The sequence below is a fragment of the Cimex lectularius genome, unplaced genomic scaffold (genome assembly GCF_000648675.2).
Source record: "Cimex lectularius strain Harlan isolate CLEC.00 unplaced genomic scaffold, Clec_2.1 scaffold268, whole genome shotgun sequence".
NCBI classification, from domain to species: domain Eukaryota; kingdom Metazoa; phylum Arthropoda; class Insecta; order Hemiptera; family Cimicidae; genus Cimex; species Cimex lectularius.
In genome coordinates this window covers 140,244-163,763 of record NW_019392848.1, presented here as the reverse complement: position 1 = coordinate 163,763, position 23,520 = coordinate 140,244, and the positions used below count along the sequence as shown (strand labels likewise).

At 34.2% G+C, this 23,520-nt stretch overlaps 1 protein-coding gene and 2 long non-coding RNA genes across 3 annotated transcripts in view; 1 reads left to right on the top strand and 2 right to left on the bottom strand.

The window, feature by feature from the left end:
• Positions 1-23,520, bottom strand: part of LOC112127565 — a 76,264-nt gene that overhangs the window by 38,377 nt on the left and 14,367 nt on the right. The gene's annotated exons all lie outside the window — the stretch shown is intronic.
• Positions 3,032-12,880, bottom strand: LOC112127567. Its single transcript, XR_002910630.1, has 3 exons — positions 12,797-12,880; positions 5,834-6,004; positions 3,032-3,082 (listed from the first exon to the last, which is right to left on the bottom strand). It is a non-coding gene; the product is annotated as an uncharacterized LOC112127567 (long non-coding RNA).
• Positions 12,799-21,701, top strand: LOC106661971. Its single transcript, XM_014385756.2, has 4 exons — positions 12,799-13,108; positions 17,924-18,183; positions 21,142-21,289; positions 21,352-21,701. The coding sequence occupies exons 1-4, from the start codon at positions 13,055-13,057 to the stop codon at positions 21,553-21,555; spliced, it is 666 nt and encodes a 221-aa protein (XP_014241242.1). The 5' UTR covers positions 12,799-13,054; the 3' UTR covers positions 21,556-21,701.

The window sequence follows — 23,520 nt, the reverse complement described above, 5'->3', positions numbered from 1 at the left end:
CTTATTAATGGTAGAAGCGAGATTGCTTTTTCTTCAACAAATTACAGCAGAGCTTATTAACGCAAAGGGAAATTATGCGCTAGCACTTTCCCTCATTATTCTTTGGGCGAGGAAGGTTTTTTCCAGGGCCGGGCCCCACCCTCCGGAACGTCTCGGGTTCTTAATTATCAGGAATACGTTCAAAATTAAAAAGTAACCGCCCCCCGGTCAGGCGGAGCAAACTTACAAAGTACCTTTAATTCTGAGGGAGAAAAACCCTCAAGTAATCTCTTCGGCTAAATTAATAAAGTTCAAATTTAAACAATATTTACACCAGCGCCCCTTTTCACTCTTAATTTCCCAGAAGATTACGTTCAATTAAGGATTTCTTTTTTCGAACGGATATTATTTTCCGTTTCCGATATTGCCAGCGAACCGGCCAAATAACATTTTCCCCTTAACTTTTTCTCATAATTAATTAGTCATCCTCAAGATAGGAGTTTAGAAATGTATTCATACTGCATAAGTTGTTATGAAAAAATATTTTGCAACTCAATTACAGCTGCAAGTCTTTTAAATTATACAATTTTTTAAACTTTTATCCATGGAAAAAATTGAACAGAACGGACTTATTATTATATTTCAATCAGATAAAGAAGTAGGTATATCAATTAAATTATTTCAAATTTAAAAATAAGTTGCTGAAAAATCCTTCATTCTGAAAAACAAATAATAATAATGAGTGGTGTTTAGTGACCGTTAAATAATGATTATTTGTCGATAATGAGATGCCGTCTGGTGTGACGTAGGTTTTAGAAAAACATTTTCTTCATCGTGCCAACGTTTCGATCTTTATTGAGATCATCTTCAGAACCTGGGATTTATAAACATTGTTTGAATTTTACAAATACATGAAGGATGTGAAAAAAATGAATTTATACAATTCTAGAAATTTTAGATTCAATCAAAGTATTTGTACTCACTCAAAATGTGATACAGAAAACAAACACTTTGGGTGGATACAAATACTTTGATTGAATCTAAAATTTCTATCATTGTATAAATTCATTTTTATTCACATCCTACATGTATTTGCATAATTTAAGCAATGTTAATAAATCCCAGGCTCTGAAGATGATCTCAATAAAGATAGAATTGTTGGCACGATAAAGAAAATGTTTTTCTAAAATCTACGTCACACCAGACCGCATCTCACAATTTACAAATAATGAATAATAATATCAAAGAAATAATACTAATAATAATATTAACATTCTTCTAAATGTAATTGAATTGGAACGAACTAAATATGCATTAATATGCAAGACAATTTGATTAAAATCAAAGCATGTACTCATTTTTGACTAATCAGTATTAAAAATAATTGGGAACCACGGTGGCCGAGTGGTTTGGCCCTCCGGATCGTATTTGCCACGCTAGCGGTTCTGGGTTCGAGTCTCCCGGCGTAGCCCATGTACTTTTGTGTGAAAATAGTATTAAAAAAGCAACGTAATGAGATTTGTTCCGTCCACATTCAACAAGCAGCTAAAGCGGGGAACACACTTACCCGATGCAACTGTAGTGATTTTTACTGGTTAGGAGCTGGGGAGCAAGGTTGAGTTGGGATCCAAAAATCTTCCTCCAGTGAGAACACAAGAACTTTATTTACACTGATGTGATGATGAAAATGATTTTTATATCCGTTTATTGATATTGAATAAATGTCTTCGTAGGTACGGGGGGGAGAGAAGAAAAAGAGGGCCTGCCTACCTTTCCTGAGGTGGTCCGGTGTCCTGGGTTGGTCCCGTCCGGGAAACGTCCTCCTTTCTTCCTTTCTCTCCCTTTCCGCAATCAGCCCTTTTTTGTCTTCCGCCGTCCGGCAACCTTCAGGTTAGGGAACAGAAAATACCCCGCCTCTCCTCCTTTTTGGCATATATCCTTTTTCCTCCACTCCCGGTGGATGTGGACGCTCTCCATGGGTAGAACCGAACTGGGGAGGGGAATAAGCGAGAGATGGGTGGTGATGAGGCCCTTGATAGGGCCGTCTGTGGTGGTTCCTCTGGGTCACCACACAACGCAATGCGAACTTACTCGATGATATCTGACACAAATCCAAAGTCCAATTTTTCATAAGATTGTGTTACCTCCTGCACATCTGCCCGATGCTATACAACGCTACCCTACTCTACCCTCTGCGATCCCCACTGCCCAGATCGTCGAGTAGCATGCAGTACAGTCGAAGATAAAAGAACCGGTCACATATTTTTATTCAAACTACATGTATTATTGTCGTTATTTCAATTAGAACAGACTAATTTTAATATAAACCAAATTAACCGAGATCAAAAATTCATTAGTATTTATTTTTTAAAAAAATTAATTTTAACGATTAGGTAGAAAATTGATCAAAACAACGGAATATTATTTTTTGATCAAATGAATTTAACTAACAATTTATTACACGGTTTTTCTCATAAAATTTAACTAAAAATTTATTTCATGTTTTTGCTCATAAAATCACACCATTTTCGTCGAGTAGCGTCAGAACAGGACACTCATATTTTTGTAGTTTATTTCAAACTAAGTACATGTAATTTTGTCGTTATGTTAATTACAACATGTTATTTTAATCTAAACCAAATTAAACGACATCAAAAATTAATAAGTTTTTATAAAAACTATTTAATTATGATGATTAGGCAGAAAATTTATCAAAACACCGGAATAACTTTATTTAATACAATAAAATTTAACAAACATATAATTATATGATTTTTGCTCAAAGTAATGCATTAAGAACGAAGGAGGGGTTGCGATTGCGATACTGATTTGTGATATACGCTGTGTGACTATACGTGGCGTGTGCTTAACGTCGCATAGATGTGCACACCCTACCAAAACGTGACAAGGGATCGAGTAGCATCGGGTTGCGTCGAATACCGTTGAATCCGGTATGTTCGTTGGTTAAACATTGAGCTCTCCTGAAGGGCAGGACTTTATTAATACTCAAAATGTAATCAGTACGTAATGCAAATAGCAATAAATAACACTACCTACGCTTACACCTACACACAAGTTCACAATTGTTTGTACTTAAAATCAACTGTAAATTAAATAAATATAATATAAATTAAAAAGACGGTTATAAACGGTTTAATAGGAGCTTAGTAAAATCCAACTCAAAGAATTATCATCCATTGATTTATTGTCCTTTATTGTTTATTCCATTGAGAAACGTTATCTTATCGTAAAATTTTATTAAGCTTATTGCGTGTAAACATTTAAATGTTTAGTAATTGTAAAATTTTAAGAAATAACCAACAGGATTACTTATTCTAAGACTGACTCACCAATATATTCGTTTGTTAAACACAAATATTAAAATTAAATCAATTGATTTCAATTTAAAAGGGAATGAACATTAAATTGTTTGCTAAACTATTTTAAAAACTTTTTTATTAATTAGTTAAAGAATGAGATGATTATAGAAATGTAATTGTCGGTATTAATAAAAATACATTCCTTAATTATGATTAAAAGATCATTTTTGCATAAATTGACATAGAATGGTGTCTGAGTAGCGATGAGATATGAATATCTCTACTTAGATTTGCAATATGATTGCAAGATTTTGCCACACATAACGTCCAACAGGGTGGCTTCAAAATACAATAACTTCGCTGTTAAATTAACACGTTGAAACTCAGGTCCGTAAAGTCATTAAAACAGTTAATTTCCTAAAGGAGACACAAAACAGATAAATGTGAAAATAAAACAATAAAGCCGTACTAAACTGACTTCAATAAATAAAGCGTTTTATAATAGTTGAATCGTTCCATTTTACTGCTTAACGCTTGCCGCTGAATGAGAAGGGAAATTGTGTTTATTTTCTCGAATTTCATATTGAGTTACGTGACCAGGGTTATGGGCACGAACCGACGGAATAATATGCATTTTTATTTATTAACCAAAGCTAATATCATTTGCTAAAATCAATAATTCTACACCAATCGGTCAATCACTGTAACACGCTTTTTACTTTAAGATAATAAAACATTTGATAAGAAAATTCAAAACAACGGTCATATGACGCAATGGACAGATCATTTTCAACTCCGCTGATGTAGTCGTTTATGTTAAAAACATTATCAAACGAAAGTGGGCGGCAAGATGGAATGTGTAGAGATAGTATGATAGAAATTAAGCCAGTTGTACATAAATGGCCAACTGAGGAATTTGAGAGAAAAGAATTTGTGATTCTCTCTAGATTGCGAATAGGTCACATCAGGCTAATCCATAATAGGCTTTTAATAAGCAACAGCCTTCCAACTTATCCTCGATGTATGCGAAGTGGAGAACGTATCATTCTGACTGTGAAATATATTTTGGTCGACTGTCGCACTCTGCATCCCTTTAGGCAAAGGGTCAACCTTTCGAGTGATTTAAAGGGGTTACTGAGTCCCCAGCGTTTGTTTCTAAGAGTACTTCTCAGCTTTGTCAAATTTATTTGAATTTATAATGAGGTTTAGACCTTTTTCGAAATTGTTGTACAATTGAATGTTTGTCTGCTAATGTTTGAATGAGAGTTGTACGCACAAGATTTCTTTTTTTTTCAGGAATTTTTGAGGCTGCCGGAGCGGAAAAATGAAGAAGGAAATACAAATTGCGGGGTAATAAATTACGATGTCCAAACTGAAAATTTAAACAAGAAAGATAGATCTCTAAAAAAAAGAAGATAAAGAATAAAAAGTTTTATTGTGTTTTTGTTTCTTATTATTGTTAAGTAGCATTAGTTTCTTAATGATATTTGAATGGAAGAATAAAATGATAAGGAAAGCCTATACTCATGCTGAGACTGTTGCTAGTCTGACTCCATTATTATTATTGTTATTAGCCATACAAGTCTATGGGAAATGTTTAAATTATGGAACAAAAATTCGAAATTCTAACTAAAGAAGAGAAATATATTTTATAATCTAAAATGGGATTTTTGCACACATTTGGCATTCCAAATTAAGAAGTTTAAAAGAATAAATTAAAACTTAGAGGGATAGATTAGGTTATGAGTGAATGTTTAAAGTCAGAGCTTTATAGTACTCAGAAGAGATATCGCTAACCTAAGAATGAAGGTTTGGATGTTAGGGCGTGAAACGCCCTTTTTTTTTTCGAATGTAGGGCCGCTGGTTTCGAACCCAGGACCTTTACCTTGCAGTGATGAGCGCCGTGTCAAAGACTAAACCTTGCGGCCACCGACGCCCCTTGAAACGCCATTAAAAATTAATAATAATAATAACAGTCATATGAAAATTGCAGTTCTCATCCTTTAAAGCACATCAATTTCAGTTAATCCGTTCTGGGATTTAAAATATCTGTATAATTCTCATACTGCATGCGCTACACTAAACTGTTTACCTTAAACTGGCACGTTTTGCAGAAGTTGGCCGCGCTGTCAAGGGGAGAACCAGACATACCGTTCTTAAGGTTACAGTCATTCGCTGATGAAGTGAAACAATTATATAAGAAATGGAAAGGATAACTGAATGAAAAATAGTCCAAACTGTTCTGTTTTATCTATAAAATATCTGTCCGACCAGAATCTCTAAGTCTTCAAGGGTAAAAATTCGTCAAGTAGCTTTGAATGAGCTTAGACGCGAAACTACTATGGAGCAAACATACTGGACAAACCGTCAGCTCTTAGGGTACCGAATTAGACCCTACCTTTTGAGTTCAAAGGCTAAACTGCCTTTGAACTTGGAATGCCAAATTTGCTTGAAAATTATCAAACCAATATATCTGGGCCTGAGTAAATGGCCTTGGCGAGTAAATCCCAAGTTGAGAGAGTGTGGAGACTTACCACAGGAGCTCCTTGGTATGTGAAACACCTTGCACAATGACCAAGAACTACCACTAGTTGCTGATGTTGTCACTATTGCTTATACCAGACTGAAAGGCGCTATTATCATTCATCCAATTCTATTTGACAACTCTGCACCACATCCTCCTCCGCTTCCACGACGGTTAGACTCTGGAAAAAAAAGACTCGGAGACAAAGTCCAGTACAATATTTTAATCAAATAAAAATTAAATCATTGTTCGATGTTGTGCTAATATTGTTATTATTTCTTAACAATTTATTCAATATTTTATATTTATATAAATATCTAATTGGACAAATCTACTAACTTATTATTTATTTAATATTTCATTATATATTTATCGATTTATGATATTTATTAAATTATAAGAACATTACATATATTTCAATTAATTATTCTTTATATATAAGGTCTTGGTTGCCATATAAAAGTCGGTGTCACGAGCGGGATTCGAACCCACGACCTTCGGCTAAATACGCCGCAGCTTTACTACTTGAGCTATAGTGACTTCGATCCTCTCGGACACCAATTCTCCACCTCAACCTAAAACCGAATTTGGCCCCTTTTTGCCATTTTGAAATGTTTACCTCACCCAAGACCTTTATAAGTAAAAGAAGAATCACTTCAATAACAGCTCCCCGTGGCCCCTTTATAAGTCGCTGAGAATCCAATCCGATTACACGACATTTGAAAAATGGCAAAAGGAGGGAAAATTCGAAAAGTGGTTTGAGATGGAGAGTCGACGTCCGAGAGGATCGAAGTCACGATAGGTCATGTGGTAGAGCAGCGGCGTATTTAGCCGAAGGTCATGGGTTCGAATCCCGCTCGTGACATTGATTAGTTTATATCAAACAAGACCTAAATTAAAAAGAAGAATTAATTGAAAGAAGTAACTTGGTCAATTGATCACTAAAACATAAATTGAAAACCCACATCAAAATCATGATTGGCCCATATTACAAATTTAATTAATTATACTTTTAATCTAAGATCATAGTGGTCCGGGTGAATCGAAATCACGATAGCTCAAGTGGCTAAAGCAACGGCGTATTCAGCCGAAGATCGTGGGTTCGAATCCCGATCGTAACCCTTACTTTTTCATCTAAACCAACGCCAATTAAAACAATTAAATAAACATATTGTGCCATTCAAGTGAGAAGCATTAATTATTTTCTTTATGTCGGTAAAAGTGAAGTAGAAAATGGTAAAGATGACTCTGAACCCGCCACACCCGCGTGTAATGCAAAACTGTAGAACTTAACCAATACTTTACCAGATAGAAACGGAAATATATCCAATTTTCAAAGCACGTCCATTACAACAATAACAGAAAAAAAGTGCAAAAGTTTTCGTTTTGATAATATTTTTTATTATTGACCGTTATTTATGGTAGACGAAGCCTAAAATGTATCATTTTTACCGAATTATGAATGAAATATGAGGCCGGGTTTCTTCTTCTGCTTCTTCTCCGAAGAATAGTGAGCATCCCACCCCACCAAATGTCTTTCAAGATCATTGAACCATATCACCTTCTAAGGCGTAAATTGAACTTTTATTTAGGCAAACTGAATTTAAAAAAATTTATATTAACAAATAAACTTAATAAATATAAGATAAAGTAACAACACGTAGGCAAACTCAACACCTATTATTAGAGGTAACATTTTTTTAATAAACCAGAAACACGACTAGAACACTGACAGGAATTACATATCCATACTCGGTGGTACAGGTTAACATACCCAAGATGCCTGAGTTGGCTTAGGTTCATAGAGTCTATCGACAATTTTACGCGGCAACTTGGCGCATTCAGATCAATCACGGGTTGTGAGGCTATTATAAATGTAGAATTTGAACAAATTTAGAACCGAATCATAAATTTGGTTTGTATTACATGCAGAATACGATGATAAAACAAAAATATTTTTGGATACGATTTATTCCTTGGAGGGCATTGGCGGATTTATTCCTTCCATTAGGAATCCCATGGATTCCCCCCCAAATTTGCACGGTAAGAGGAAATGTGTATATGTTATTATGTAAACATATCCGGTTTATTCTGCAGAGCAGTTGATCGGGGAGGCAAGTGCCGAATTTTGAAGGAAATTTTTGTCATTTTTTATCTTTCAATAACCTTTTCCCCAAAGAAAACTTTCAACATCGTGTGCAAATAATTTTATTTGTTGAATTCGTGAGGAGCGGTCAAGAATGAAGTAGTTTAGAACAACAAATAATAAAACAATCGGTCATTAACAAAAAACGCACCTCTTGTGCAATTTGGTAACGCAAATTCGTGCTAAACCGTCATTCAATGTGAAGCTTGAAAAGCTGGTGAGGCAAGTTTCTCTAAGTTGTTCATTTGAGGTTTTTCTTGGGGTTAACTACCTCATGCATTAATACCAGTTTGATGAAGTATTTCAAAGAACAAACGAAGGGTCAACGTCGTGTCCATCATGGTTGCAGGTACCATTTTTACGAGCCCCCTTTAGTATATAGTAAAATCTATGGTTTTTGGTCATAGTGACTTCATTTATGAAAAATCTAGACTCTTCATTTATGAAATTTGGCAAACGAGAATGGCAACAGGTTACAAGTCACCGCGTAAAAATTTAGAGATAGGGGTAATCACACAGTCGTCAACATATCGTCAAACGACTCATCATTGAGAATATCATCAGCCTAAAACGCGGCCTGCCATGTGTACCAACGTATCAGCTAGAAACATAACCGAGTTGGGTTATTCATCACCATTGTTACAAACGGTTAAGGGCATGGGTAACTCTCTATTTACTAATTTGGATGATAATTATCATGATTTTCATGACTTGTATCAGCATAAATATCAATTATCATCAGATTTATATATTTCCTATTAAAGAAAAAAATTATTTATTTGCCCAATTGGGATTAGGAATTCTAATTTAAGATGGATAGATTAAGAAGATGATGGATTAATTGGTTTTTATCATTGTATCTCGGGTTTTGATATAAAAAATGGCCTTGTCCTTTTATATACAAATTTTTTCCCAATTCTTCCTTCAATTCCTTAAAACTAAATATAATTAAAGTTGACCAAATCAAGCTAGATAGAACGACTTAAAAATTCAAATAAACTTGTGAATAACGTGTTTGGTGTTTGATAATCAGTGGTTTTTGGACTAATTTGAATAAGTATATATTGTAATTTTGACCATTGACAAAGACAGAGGGATTTAATTTCCAATTAAATCTGTCATTACATAATTGAATAATACCAGTTTTCGCTTAGTACGATCAAAGAATTCCTCCCATTCCTTATTAATTACAAAACCAACCTCGAAAAAGCGATTTCATCATCACTAACATCAAAAAATAAATTAACTAATGATGATTAATTCTAAGTTTAATTTAATATTTTATTAAATCCATTAAATTTCGCGGTCCGATTGCCAAACAACTTCTTTCAATTAATTAATCTTTATGAAAATATTGGTTGAAATTAAAAAGTTAGTGTCACGAACGAGATTCGAACCCACGTCCTTCGGCTCAATACGGCGCTGCTCTAACCATCGTCACGATATCTCAAGTGGTTAGAGTAGCGGCGTATTGAGCCGAAGGTCGTGGGTTCGATCCCGCTCGTGACACTAACTTTTTCATTTCAACCAATATCTTACATAACGATTAATTAATTAATTAATATTTTATATTGAATTGCACAATTAAGCAAGAAAATTGAAAAATAACATATTTTTAAGGAGATTCTGTTGTTTAAACAGTATTTATAGTCATTTATAGGTATTTCATTAGTTCACATATTTTTTATTTCTGCCGTCTCATTTTCTGTAAACAATTTCTCTATATTGTTAAATGTTGAGGAATATTCTATCCATATTCATTCCATTCTGGTTTATAATTTTTTTTAATGTATTGAACATCTGTTAGTGATCTAATTTTTGATACCTTCTTCCTACTAAAATTTTGTTCATTAACGGTGATATTAGATATTATATTATTTATTTGACAAGATATTTTCTAACAATAAGAAATTTGGGTACATATGTATTTTTGAGGGAAAGTGGCGGGGCCCTATGCGTCCTTTTTAGCATATCTCATTTGTGTACCATACCTCCTGAAAAACATTACTGTCGATGTTGGTGGGAAAATGTTCACGAAAAACCCATTTACCTTTACTTTAACAAGTCCTTTGCATTAACAAAATCATTACAGTATTGTTCAGAAACTGGAAGAACTAATTATTAATTTTACGAAGAATAACAGTTATAACAATTGTCAGCAAAACAAAAGGTATTAATTTAGTAAGTTGGTCTGATATAGTATATACAGTGAAATATTTAGTTTAAAATAAATAAATAAGTTAGTTTAAATAATCAAATAAATAAGTTAGGTTAACAAATGAATAACAAATTGACAAATTAACAAGTTAACAGTTTAATAAATTAAATCAGTAGGTTAGTGGTTAAATATTTTTATAAGTTATTAAGTAACAGATAGTTAAATAAGTAAGAAGGTCGAGATTCAGGAGGATAAAATATGTTTTATTCTCCTGTGCTTCCAAGATCTTAGACAATCATATGTGCCGATTGAAGCACATACGGAGTTTTCGATGTAGACTTTTGGAGAAAAAATTTTTTGGGTCCTGTATTTTAACTCCTCCCTAATTCATGGCATTTCAACTAAAGCATGCAAGTCTGGGACCCTTGTGTAACGTGGGGACGAGGTGGGTACTCTTAAAAACTTGTTTTGTATTATTTAAAACCACTTAATGTTAGTCATGCTTGTAGCTCCAAGCATGGCATGCTGACCCCAATTGGGGCTTCGTAGGGTATGGCCATTAACGGTGGTTGGCTTAGGTAATGTGGTAGGAACGCCTGGATTCGAACCCGGCACCTTTATCTCGAAGTGTTGAGCGCCGTGTCAACGCCTTAACCGGCGTGGCCACAGACGCCCCCATAATCTGCTGTTGAAAATAAGGATGTATCCACTCTGAAAGAAAAACTCAGGTCATTCATCAAGCTTTGAAAAAATATATCCTAGATATCTTAGAATAGGTAGCTGTTTTATCTTGTTCTCAGTAAATTATATTCATAATTTTACTACGTTATAAACGTTTTAAATTGTAAATAAACGTACATATTTGCTTTCCTTTTAAATGATAATATTTTAAAACTCGTGATGAAGGGGATATATACATCGAAAGCTTGTTTTTATCGCTTTTAAATTGGTCTTATCCCTGAATTTTCATTTCAATTTTAACAAAATACTTTGCTATTACAATACTGGCTGGATAAAGGGGTTCAATTTATTATAATTTTCATGTAAAGAAAAACGTTTCAGTTACCAATTAGACGTGCCATAAAAATGTAACAGTAATTATTGAAATATAATGTATTATGTATGCACATCCTAATAAATTTAAGATATTGTTGTGTTGGATTTCATATACTGAATGTTTATCTACACCCTATTAAGGTCACGTTTTAAAACTTGTGTAAAAATGTTTTGTTTATTACACTTAATTAAATCTTCAATTATCATTCGCTCATCCCCAATCGACCTTATCCTTCCGCAACATACAACCCATACCTTCGAAAGATCCTTTTTGATCTGAGCCCCTAAACTCTGGAACTCCCTTCCCCTATCTATTCGTCACGCTGCCTCCTTCTCCTCATTTAAATCCCATCTTTATAATCACCTCCTCTCCCTCCAAGCAGAGACCTCACGATAACATTTATTATTTTTGTCTTTGTTTAATATACCACTGGCATACATTGTGCCACGATTTCTATCTATCTTTTTTTTCCTTTTTTTTTAAATTATGTGACTTCATAGAAGGTTATTATATTTTGTCTCATGTAAATTATTCTAAGGGGACACCAGTCCCAGAATAAAGTTATTTTTCTTCTTCTTCTTCTTCTTCTTCATTGGTGTAAGATATAATGTAATCTGCCCCCTCGTACATTTATCTTCTCTTACTTTAACAGATGGATGTATTTATTAGCGAGAATGAAAACAGGCCGTTCGATGGAACATCCCATTCCTTGACGGCCCACATCTAGGTTAGTTATTTGTGCATGTATGAATGAGGAGTGCCATTGAAGGAATTTTCGAGGACCGGTTTGTTTTTTGTTTGTTTTTAATTGTTAATAGTCAAGCATGTATGAAGTATATAAGAGAAACCGTATTTATTAGCAAGTTTTTTCGATGTACTTATGTGAAAGTTGTATAGAGATGTTTTGTGTGAATGAAGGTACGATCGAAATTTAGATTACCCATAGAAGCCCACCGTATAGATTTAGGTAATGGTATGTTTGTGTGGTACGTGCGCAGATTGTATATCTCGGCTACATACCAAAAATGTGGTGTTTTTTGTGGGAAACTTATAATATTTGTATGCCTAGAAGAGGATAGCGTATTGCAGAAGTCTTCTATGTATTTGTTGAAACAAAGCGATACGTTATTTTTGAAGATTTTTCGAAAAAAGGTGATTTTTCTAAGAAACAAAAAAATTATTAAATATATATTGCAAAACGCCCAAATCCGACAGACATGGCAAAATAACGAGACCAAAATGATCGGAAGGACGAAAACTGTTGGTTTTAGAAAAAAAAATCTCAATTAATAATGTTATAAAAATTATTTCGTGTTATTTCAGTATTCGAATTACTTATGGTAATTTTTATTTTTAAACGTTTAGAGTAAATTTATTTTTTGAGTCATCATGCACCGATCACATATCAACAATTGTCGGCATTTTTATTGTATAGATTTTACGAATAGTTTCTTTTATTATTTTTTCATATCAAGTAGAAATGCTTTTTAGACCATTAATTGTGAACCTCAAGACGAAAACAAATAACGATGGAAAGGATTTAACAAATTGAACGATAACAGATATCTTTAACTTTGAATCAATGTTACAAAATTAGTACATTAACGCAAACCTGTTCTAGCGTCGTCGAGCACGTAGTCCATTCGCTCCTTTGATCCTTTTTGTATCAGTGGTTTACTTATTCACCCAAATCTACGCAAGTCAACGATTTTGTCCTATTGAATTTTACCAATGCGTGAGTTCATTAATTAAATACTTCAAGTATTAGGGGCGAGGTGATATCTGAGCGGTGGAGGGGACTACTTGTGATATCTAGTGAGTACGAGGTTATTTTCGCGCCAGTTTATTGTCCACTGCTAAATCTTTTTCAATGGGCAACTACGTTTGGATCCTCGTCCTGCTGTCCTTCACTGCCTACGCGGGGGTAAGTCCACTGCAAAAGAAAAATCTAGGTTAACCTAAACTCGAAACGTCAAGGCTTTTCAAAACATGAGCATAATTAGAATTATGATTTTTATTTATGTAATTAATGACGTAACTCATTATAAAAATTATCTCACTCGCTGAATATTTTGGTAAATTCATAAAAACATCTGGCAATTTTTTTCCAACGTCAGACCGCATCTCACGATCTCCAAATAATCGTGTTAATAAAATATTTGGTTCATTCTGACATTACACATTTATAACAATGACTTTTTTAAATCATCTTGCATACTTTTATCTTTTTTTGGATAACTGGTGCGATTTGGTACTTCGGTACTACCCAGTCAATTCTTGCACCTTAGTTTCATATTTGTATGAATTAATCCTTTTTAATTTGTGAAAATTGTACAATTATTTATCAGAAATTATATTGTAAAATGCGTCACTTGATTTAAATCACACGAGTACAGTTTTTGCTTATTGTTACTGCACTTTATTCCTACAGATTTTATTTTTAAAAAAAATCTTTGTAAAAATTATTTTAGTACAACTCAAATTATTTTAGTTTAAATATTATTTTATCTTGCTTATATCACGTTGAATAAATTTTTTTTTAATTCCTGTATCTATCGAATCATAAAGTTTGCCGAAAAATCTCTTTATCTTACATAACTCTGTTTTTAACAGGATCGATTTTCCTCCCAGGGAGCCGAACCGAACTATAACGGAACTCAATTAGAACACCCTAACTTGATTTGGTGCAGAAGTCTTAGCGAGGACTTGCTCTGAAATAGCTTATTTAGCGGGCTAATTCGACTGGTATGGCCAATTGCTGCGTGGGTCAGCCTCGCTGTCAATTTGCACTGTATACTATCAATGCATGTGGTTCGAACGAACAATTAACAAATTTAATGTTTAACTTACTAAATTAAAAGAAATAATAATATAAAGAGAAGAGCTTTTTGTTGGTTCGACTATGCAAATTTTTGCTTGTTTGGAATAGAATAACTCCTAACAGATAGCATTTAGATTAATAATTTTTCCCATCTCTTTTTATGTAATGTGCATGTTGTATGCATAGCATTAAAATATTGTATATATAATTTTTAGCTGTATACTGCACGATGTAATGTACTGTTTTAAGATGGGTACTTTCCATTCAGCTAATTACGTTTTTCTTTCAATTTGACTTGATTTTTTTTTAAATGGCATAATATTGGATATTTCTACTGAGAACTACCTTTTATTTGTCGATTCTAGTTAGCATAGGTTCCCCATAATTCCATTCTACCAGCCAAACCAATCGGGATTTGTTCATCCGAGCTGGTTTTTAATCGAGTATTGCAATAACCAATCACTATTTCCAGAGGAAGTCGTTACCATCCTGGAACTGGAGTGAGGCGTCCTCATAACGGAGTCTAATCAGAGGCATTGGACATTTGAGCTTAATGTCCGGTTCGCCCAATCACCTGTGTCCACACCCTTAGCCGTCTTAATTACACGAAAAGCAGTAAAACGACCGACGGAACGTTTTCGACCGACGTTATTAATCCACTTTGACGCTTAGCTTAATTATGAACGAGATCCAACGAGATTCAAAGTAGAAACTAATCCAACGAGCTTATAATATATAATAACTTTAATTTAAAAGAAAAATGTCTAAAATTTAAAAAAAAATTATTTAGCAATCGTGAGATGCGCTCTGGTGTGATGTAGGTTTCAGAAAAATATTTTCTATATCGTGCCAACGTTTCGATCTTTATTGAGATCATCTTCAGGGCCTGGGATTTACAAACATTGTTTACATTCAGAAATACTTTGAATGAATATAAAAAATATATTTTGCATTGTATAAATTCACCCAGGCCCTGAAGATGATCTCAATAAAGATCGAAATGTTGGCACGATAAAGAAAATGTTTTTCTGAAACCTACATCACACCAGACCGCATCTCACGATTTCTAAATAAATTTCGATTAACGGTCACTAATCACCACACATTAAAAAAATGTTTTATATAAATACTTGACAAGATTTTCAAATCTGTACAACAAAATTCATTTAAAAAATAATAATATATGGGTTTCTGTCTTTGTTAAGCGAGTATTTCAAGGTTATTATATTACCTAGGGTGTCCCTTTTTGCACCAATAATACAAATCTTTATAAAGAAGGTATCAAAAAAGTTAAATTGTAATTCTTTCAGATTTTGTAAGGTATCATTCTTTATTTTTTTTTAAAGTTGTACAGCTGAGGGCAAACACAAAGTTTTTACTTCCATATTTGTCAGATGCACAACTCTTGATGAATTTTTTGTGATTTTATCCTCTCGCATTCTCAACCAGGCTTGAGACTGACTGATGATGAAATTACAGGCTAAACTAAGAAAAACCTCGTAAACTTTTTTTTAATAATCTCGGAAAATCAATGATAGATTTTGATGAAAAAATTGATTTTTCATAATAAAAAAAACTATCTACTTTAAAATATGCATAATAAAAACACGTTGTATTTGAGAAAACAAAAGTTTATGGTGATACCCTTTTTATCTGACAACAATTTTTTTAAAGTGAAAATTGATGCGTTGCAAAAATAATAGGGAGTTAGGATTTAACTTTTTTTGTTTTTTGTTGTTCTTTTTGTTTACTATAGCAGTGTCGGGTTCCTAAGAAAAGAACTTGCGGTATTTTCGGCGGATAATTAATTCTACCATGATTTTATGGATTTTCCTATAAATCCACAAAAAGAAGTATAAAAGTCTCTTTCTCTCTCACACACGCACTCTCTCCCTGTAATTCTCTCTCCCTCTCTCCCTCCCTCTCTCTCTCTCTCTCTTTCTCTCTCTCCTACACTCCCTCTCCCTCTCCCTCTCCGTCCCTCCCTCTCTCTCACTCTCTCTCTCTTTCTCTCTCTCTCCCTCTCTCTCTCTCTCTCACTTACACTCTCTCTCCCTCTCCCTCCCTCCCTCTTTCTCACTCTCTCACTCTCTCTTACTCTCTCTTTCTCTCTCTCTCTCTCTTTCTCTCTCTCTCTCTCTCTCTTACACTCCCTCTCCCTCTCCCTCCCTCCCTCTCTCTCACTCTCTCTCTCTCTCTCTCTCTCTCTCTCTCTTACATACACTTTCTCTCTCTCTCTTTCTCTCTCACTTACACTCTCTCTCCCTCTCCCTCACTCCCTCTTACTCACACTCTCTCTTTCTTACACACACTTTCTCTCTCTCCCTCTCCCTATCTCTCTCTCTCACACTCTCTCTCTCTCTCTCTCTCTCTTACACACTTTTCTCTCACTCTCCCTCGCTTTCTATCTATCTATCTCTCTCCCTCCCTCCCTCCCTCCCTCTCTCTCTCGCTCTCTCTTACACACATTTTCTCTCACTCACCGATGAACGAACGTGAAAAAAGTGTCATTTTGTCTGTACAAGTTTTCTTGAAGTAAATGAATACATGCTTAATGAGAATACGACAGCTTATATTCGCGCAAATAAATATATTTACATACATATATTTACACACATAATCTCCTTTTCTATGCTTACTTACAAGTCTTATTCTTTCTGTCATAACCAACTCTCCTCTCGTTTGCAAATGTATTCTGTGCGCAAGGTGAGCAAAAATGCCTTGATTTTAAGTACTTGAGTTGCTATACCTATGCCGCCGCTGAGAATGAATATGCCTTGAATAGCTGCAAAGACCGCATGTCTGGACCGGAATTAACATTGAACAAATAGTTTTCAGTTAAAATGGAGGTTCTTGTCACTATCCATATAAATGGCCTCATAGAAGTAGAAACTTCGTTGGTAGTAAAAAAAGTGTCTATTATTTTATATATNATTATATGTATTACTTACCCTTCTATTTTTATTGAGTCGTTTTTGGAGAAAACCAAAACCAAAAAACATAAACTTTAATTTTTAGTTCGGTTTCTTATGAAAAAATGGTGATCATAACTCACCAGAATGGCAGGATACGAATATGGTCTTAACGATTTCAAATAGCAAAATACTCATCAATGAATATTTTTAGAGGTGTTTTGACGCTGAATTCAACGGTCAAAACGGTTTTTCATTTGTAGCAACTGGTTTTTTAATTTATTTCCCTAAAACTAACCTCAAACGTTGTTTTTCGGAAAAAAGAATTCTTCTCCAACTTCTTCAATAAATCAGTAATTTACGTATTTACAAATTTGAAGTATATGTTTGATTAAAAAAAATCGCACATGAAAATTATTTTGTAGAGACTTGAAGCTTTTGAGTAATCTCAAAAAATTACTAAAATGTTTTAATCCTTAGTTAAAATTTACATCAATTGCCAATACAATAAAATTTAGTTTAACGTCGTTCGTCTTGTATTTCTTCCACAAAGTGGAAGGAAATTTGAACAAAGTTAGAATTGGGTTTTAATGAGTCAATGTCGAATCTTATCATAAGATATTAATTAAAAAATATCGTTTTGTATAAAGACCTCTCGAGATTATTCTCCCATAATGATATTATATTTAGAGGACAAACAGGGAAATGTGCAAACTCTTCTTATTTGGAAGTATTTTTTGCCGGATTTCGTAAGCAAGTCGGGGGAAGCAGTTTTTTCACAGTGAATAAAAATCATAAAGCGATTACATTAGAATTTTTAGATTTTAAAGCCCAATTTTTTGAAATTTGTTACATCGTTTAATTTTGTATTTTTGTATATAATTTTATATTTTTAACAAAATATATTTCTGGCTTCAATTTTTATCTAAGTTGCCGAGTGTTCTATGATGCATTCATGTTAAAATTGTGAATACGTATATAATACTAATATATATTATTTTTTTAGGGAAATGTAGTTGAAGAGGCCCTGGAATATGTGAGGACGTTCGCAGAAGAAATTCGCAGCGGGATCAAGCAAATCACGGACGCTGGAAATGACTCGAAGACCACCATCATCAACCACCACGACAACTACAAAAGCCAGCTTCAAGAATACACCCACAATTACGTCCTACAAGCCAAAATCAAGGCGGGGTCGGCCAAATGCGAGAACCGGGTCGCTGTTTTTAATGACTTGGACGAGGTCGTTTTGATGATTGGAGATCGGTAAGTGCAGTGGTTACATCAGACGGTAAATTTACGATTCTGTAATAATTAACGAAATTTGGTTAATTATCTACAGACTCAATAAGTTGTTACTTTCAATATTATTTCTATTCATTAGTATTCTAAGAATTTACGTCTCAATGCCATTCCTTTTGATATCAGAGAATATTAGTCAAAACAAGTAGACATAGACCGTGGTGGCACAATAATCTTGTCTGTTCTTAAATTTTCATCTTCATGTCATCTTCATTTAAAACATATCTAGACATAAATTTCTTCACTATGGACCGCAGGGTTTTTTTGACCTTCGTCTATTCTTTATTTTCGGATAGTGCAAGTTAACGTTAGTTTTTGGTAGTTGGTCGTGGTTATGTGAGTCGATGAACACATGTGAAACTTGATCTAATGGGTCTGCCTACTCTCTCGGTTTAGGGGTCACTAAAGCCATTTGTTTTTGCCAATGTGTATTACGTGGCCATACAGATGCTCAATTCTTTATCTAGTCCTCTATCTTCTTAACCGATGTCCTCTAGGGCGTTGATTTCTTATTACATTATTGGGGATCTTATCTAATCTTTAGCGTCGGATTCTTCTTTTAATCCATTCCTTCTAGTTTTTGAAACACTGCTCCAGATCAAAGACCTTCACAGCCGTAAAACATTATGCTTTCATTGATGATCTTGTCAACCTTTTTCCTACCTTAGATTCCGGAATTGGAAAAAGCAAATTTAATTATTTAAAAACTTCCTTTTTATTAGTTTTGTAGTCCAAGATGTCAGTATCAATAATTTCATTTATGCTCCGAAGTATTTAAAATTTTGGACAACACGAAAACGGATTATGTCATGTCCCACTTTGCATATATTTTTGTCAAATTTCCGAGCTTGTTCACAACTCGATAATTGGCAAAAAATTCTTTATTGATGTTTGTGATGCTTTGTTTAGTTAAAGTACGACTGTTTTACATAGAGATTGACGAACAGCATTAAGGTGGCCATTCACGATCGCTTCAAGCAGTCCAAACGGAGCGACGCCGTTCCAAAAACCACATCAATGGCAAAACTGAACTGGCGTGCCCGGCTGTGCCGAATATTCGACCGGTCCAAACTCCATCGCGCCACTCCAAATATCTACGGCGCGACGACGGCATGGCGCGTTCGTGAATGGGAAAATTTGGCGTGGAGTGTGGGGATTTTGGCGCGGTGGCCTGGTCGTGAATGGGAAAACGAAATTTTTTGGCTCAGTCTCCGTCTTTCTGTCACTGAGCAAACATCTCCGTCGTACATTCTCAAAAAGTCAAAAACGTTTATTGTTTATTGGTAATGACATCCAATCGAGATTTTATTGTTGAGGTGATTGAATTGTATGAACGTTTGCCATGTTTATGAAAGTGGTGGACAATGATTATATTACCACGACAGAAATAAAAGAAATTCGATCCTCAACCAGTTGATATTGTATTAATTACCCCTAACAATGATCAAAAATCGTAGTAGAGAACTTAAGTTTTTTGTAGTTCATCCCTGTAGCGAGAAATCGTAATGTGGTTGCCAACCTTTCATGTAGTGATGATTTCTGTCATGACTGTCTTTTGTTTTCTAATCAAGGGGGTAAAAAGCTGGAGAAAATATAAATAAGACGTTAATCTTTATTTTGTAAGGTTTTGGTTGAAATGAAAAAATAGTGTCACGGGGGGATTCGAATCCACGACATTCGCCTAATACGCCGCTGCACTAACCACTTGAGCTATACTGACTTCGATAGTTCGATCCACTCGGGCAACAACTCCCCATCTCAACCTACAACCTTTTGAATTTTCTCTCTTTTTGCCATTTTTCGGTGTCGGAGAGGATCGAAGACACGATAGCTCAAGTGGTAGAGCAGCGGCGTATTTAGCCGAAGGCCATGGGTTCAGATCCCGCTCGTGGCACTAGCTTTTTCATTTCAACCAAAACCTTACAAAAAATATTAAATAATTGAAATAAGTAATTTGGTCAATAGAACACTAAATATAATGAATAAATAAGACGTTTCATCCATCCTTAAATAGTTCCTCCAATCTGCGGGTTCAAGGGAAAGTTCTTTCATCAAATTGATGTGGGTATTACGGCTTCTGTTCAGGAGCCACTTCTTACACCATTTTCTCTTCGATTTTTTGCTTTTAATATGTAAATAAACAAAAGAGTAGCACAAGAGATCGTCATCCATTTTGAGAAGGTAATTCACTGGTTGACGTTCGGAGCGACTGGCTGTGGAGTGGTCGTGAATACCCCCTCAATTTTCAGGCACTCCAAATGGAGCTGTACGGCTTGCCGCGGTTCCATTTGGAGTGATCGTGAAAGGCCACCTTTATGATTTTAGCCCTTCCTGGACTGTAATGGTTATGATAACTTGTTGTTATGTACTATGTTTTATAGTAAATCTAGCAATCCTTATTGTCTCTTTCGTAAATCACGAAAAAGTTGTCCTAACGCTTTTCATGATCTATAAAATCCATATCGGTTTTTCTGCTTCTAGAACATATTTTTTCAGCATATTTTCGCAGTAGCGATACCTCATTCAAATAAGAACTCTTTATTGTACAACCAATTTCTATTTAGAGTGTGATGAATTGTATTTTATTTGTAACAGCTGTAGCTGTAATTTTAAGTATTACATTCAGGTACCTCTAATAATTGGGCACCGTTTGTTATAGCATTTTTAAAATTAGAATAAGGTAATTTTTTAGACAGAAAAGTTATAATTATTTCTTAACCAATTCTGAAGACATTGAACGTTTTCACCGCAGAATTGTAATAATACTACGCCAACACGCCTCCTGAGCCTGTTACGTTTTCCATTTTTTGGTGGTTTTGTTGAATTTCTTACGTAGTCTCTGCATCTGCGATAATGTTATTTTCCCCCATAGAAAATCTTGATTACAAAAGAATTGTTTTAAAATTTCTAATGTCTTTTTAGATGGGACAGATGTGTCCAGCTCACGACTAAAATCGAAAACTTGGTTTACTACTTGAGAAATACTTCTAATGTATTTCGCGAGATGGAGACGACGGTGTGCGACGCGATACAAGACGTATCCCGTTGTCATGGCAACTTCCTCCAAAAGGTATTTTCCAACCATTACACCAACTATCATTACATTATAATTTTTTTAAATTAATTTTTTAGTGGGCTTGCGTATCCAGTGAATTGAGAAAAAACTCCGGCAGGTTTGAAGACGAAGGAAAAAAGTTCCTACTGATCCTGGGCGGCGTAAATTCGTACATGGAAGGAATAGTCCAGCTCTTCGTTAGCTGCTTCATGAACGTAAAACTTGATGTCAAAACATTGGCGGACCAAGTTTTGTTATCGCGTTGTAACATAGGTTTATGAAATAATTTAGCAGTATTTAAAACATATAAAACTAGTGTCTGTATAACATTCAGTCAGGTGGTTGAAGAATGGAATATATTCACACTCATACAGCAGTAGGACTTACAGCAAAATATGTGTAAAAAATAAATTATTTTCTCAAAATATTGGCATTTAATGAAATATGTAATTGGTCAATAAACCTCCATAATATGAAGCATACGTAGCCAAAACATAAAAGTAAGTATCTATTAAACCAAAAATTTTATTTGGAAAGGGTAAACCAATTAAGGTAAGTGGTTTTTAATAACATGTTTTAGGGTAATAACATATTATCTAAAACAATGCTTTTTCATTAAATTGGTCGTTTGGATATTTAATAAACTTGAAAATCTATAAAGCTAACATTGAAGAAAACAAAAACAGTTACAATGCGATGACGTGATGAAGAATTGGTAGATTTTGTATTAAGATTATATATATTAAGATTAGGTATATATTTCAATTTTTTTCAAGTCTGATTCATCATTTACTAAATTAAATGGAACTTTTTCTCTAATCAACTTCCATTGTTTCCTTTACAAATGGAACATTTTCCTAAAATTATTTAACCTATTCCAAATAAAGTGGAACTTTATTCTAACCAAATTCAATTGCTCCTTATAAAAATGGAACATTATCTTAAAAATACACAACCTTTTCCAAATCAAGTGGAACCTTTCCTGACCACAACCAACCTTTTTTCTAACAAAATTCTACTTTTCCAAATAAAATGGAAATATTTCCTAATAAAATTCAATTACAATTAATTAAGGTTTTTAGTTGATATAAAAAAGTCAATGGCGCGAGCGGGATTGGAATCCACGATCTTCGGCTAGATACGCCGCTGCCACTTGAGCAATCGTGACCTCGATCCACTCGGACGCCAACATCCCATCTCAACCCCACCTTTTGAATTTTCCCTCCTTTTTGCCATTTTTCAAATGTCGTGTAATCGGATTGGATTCTCGGCGACAAATGAAATGGCCACGGAGAGCTTTAGTGAAGTATACTTCATTTTAAATCATTAAATTCACTAATTTCGTGGTCCGCTTGACCAATTAATATATTACAATTAATTAAGGTTTTTAGTTGAGATAAAAAAGTCAATGGCACGAGCGGGATTCGAACCCACGATCTTCGGCTAGATACGCCGCTGCTCTACCACTTGAGCTATCGTGACCTCGATCCACTCGGACACCAACTTCCCATCTCAACCCCACCTTTTGAATTTTCCCTCCTTTTTGCCATTTTTCAAAAGGTGGGGTTGAAATGGGAAGTTGGTGTCCGAGTGGATCGAGGTCACGATAGATCAAGTGGTAAAGCAGCGGCGTATCTAGCCGAAGATCGTGGGTTCGAATCCCGCTCGTGCCATTGACTTTTTTATCTCAACAAAAAACCTTAATTAATTGTAATATACTAATTGGTCAAGCGGAGCACGAAATTAGTGAATGGAATAAAATTCAATTTATTCCAATGAAATGGAAATTTTTGTTACAAAATTCACTTGTTTCTTATTCAAAATGGGAATATTTTTCTAATCATATTCAAACTTTTTGCAAATTGAATGGAACATTTTGCTAACAAAAATTGAACCTTTTCCAAATCAAATGAAACTTTTACTAACAAAATTCAATTTATTATACACTAAAAAGTTCAGTTTATTCTAATGAAATGTAATCTTATTCTTAATCAAATCCAACCTTTTCCGAATTAAATTGAATTTTTCTTAATAAAATTTAATTTATTTCTAATCAAGTAGAACTTTTTCCTAACAAAATTTAATCTAAACCAAATCGATATTGAACTTTCTTCCTAACCAAACTCAACCTTTACCTAATAATATAGAACTTTTTTTTTTGAAAAAATTTAATTTTTACCTAATCATGTGGAACTTTTTCCTAATCAAATTGAACCTTTTCCAAATCAAAATTCTTATTTAAATTC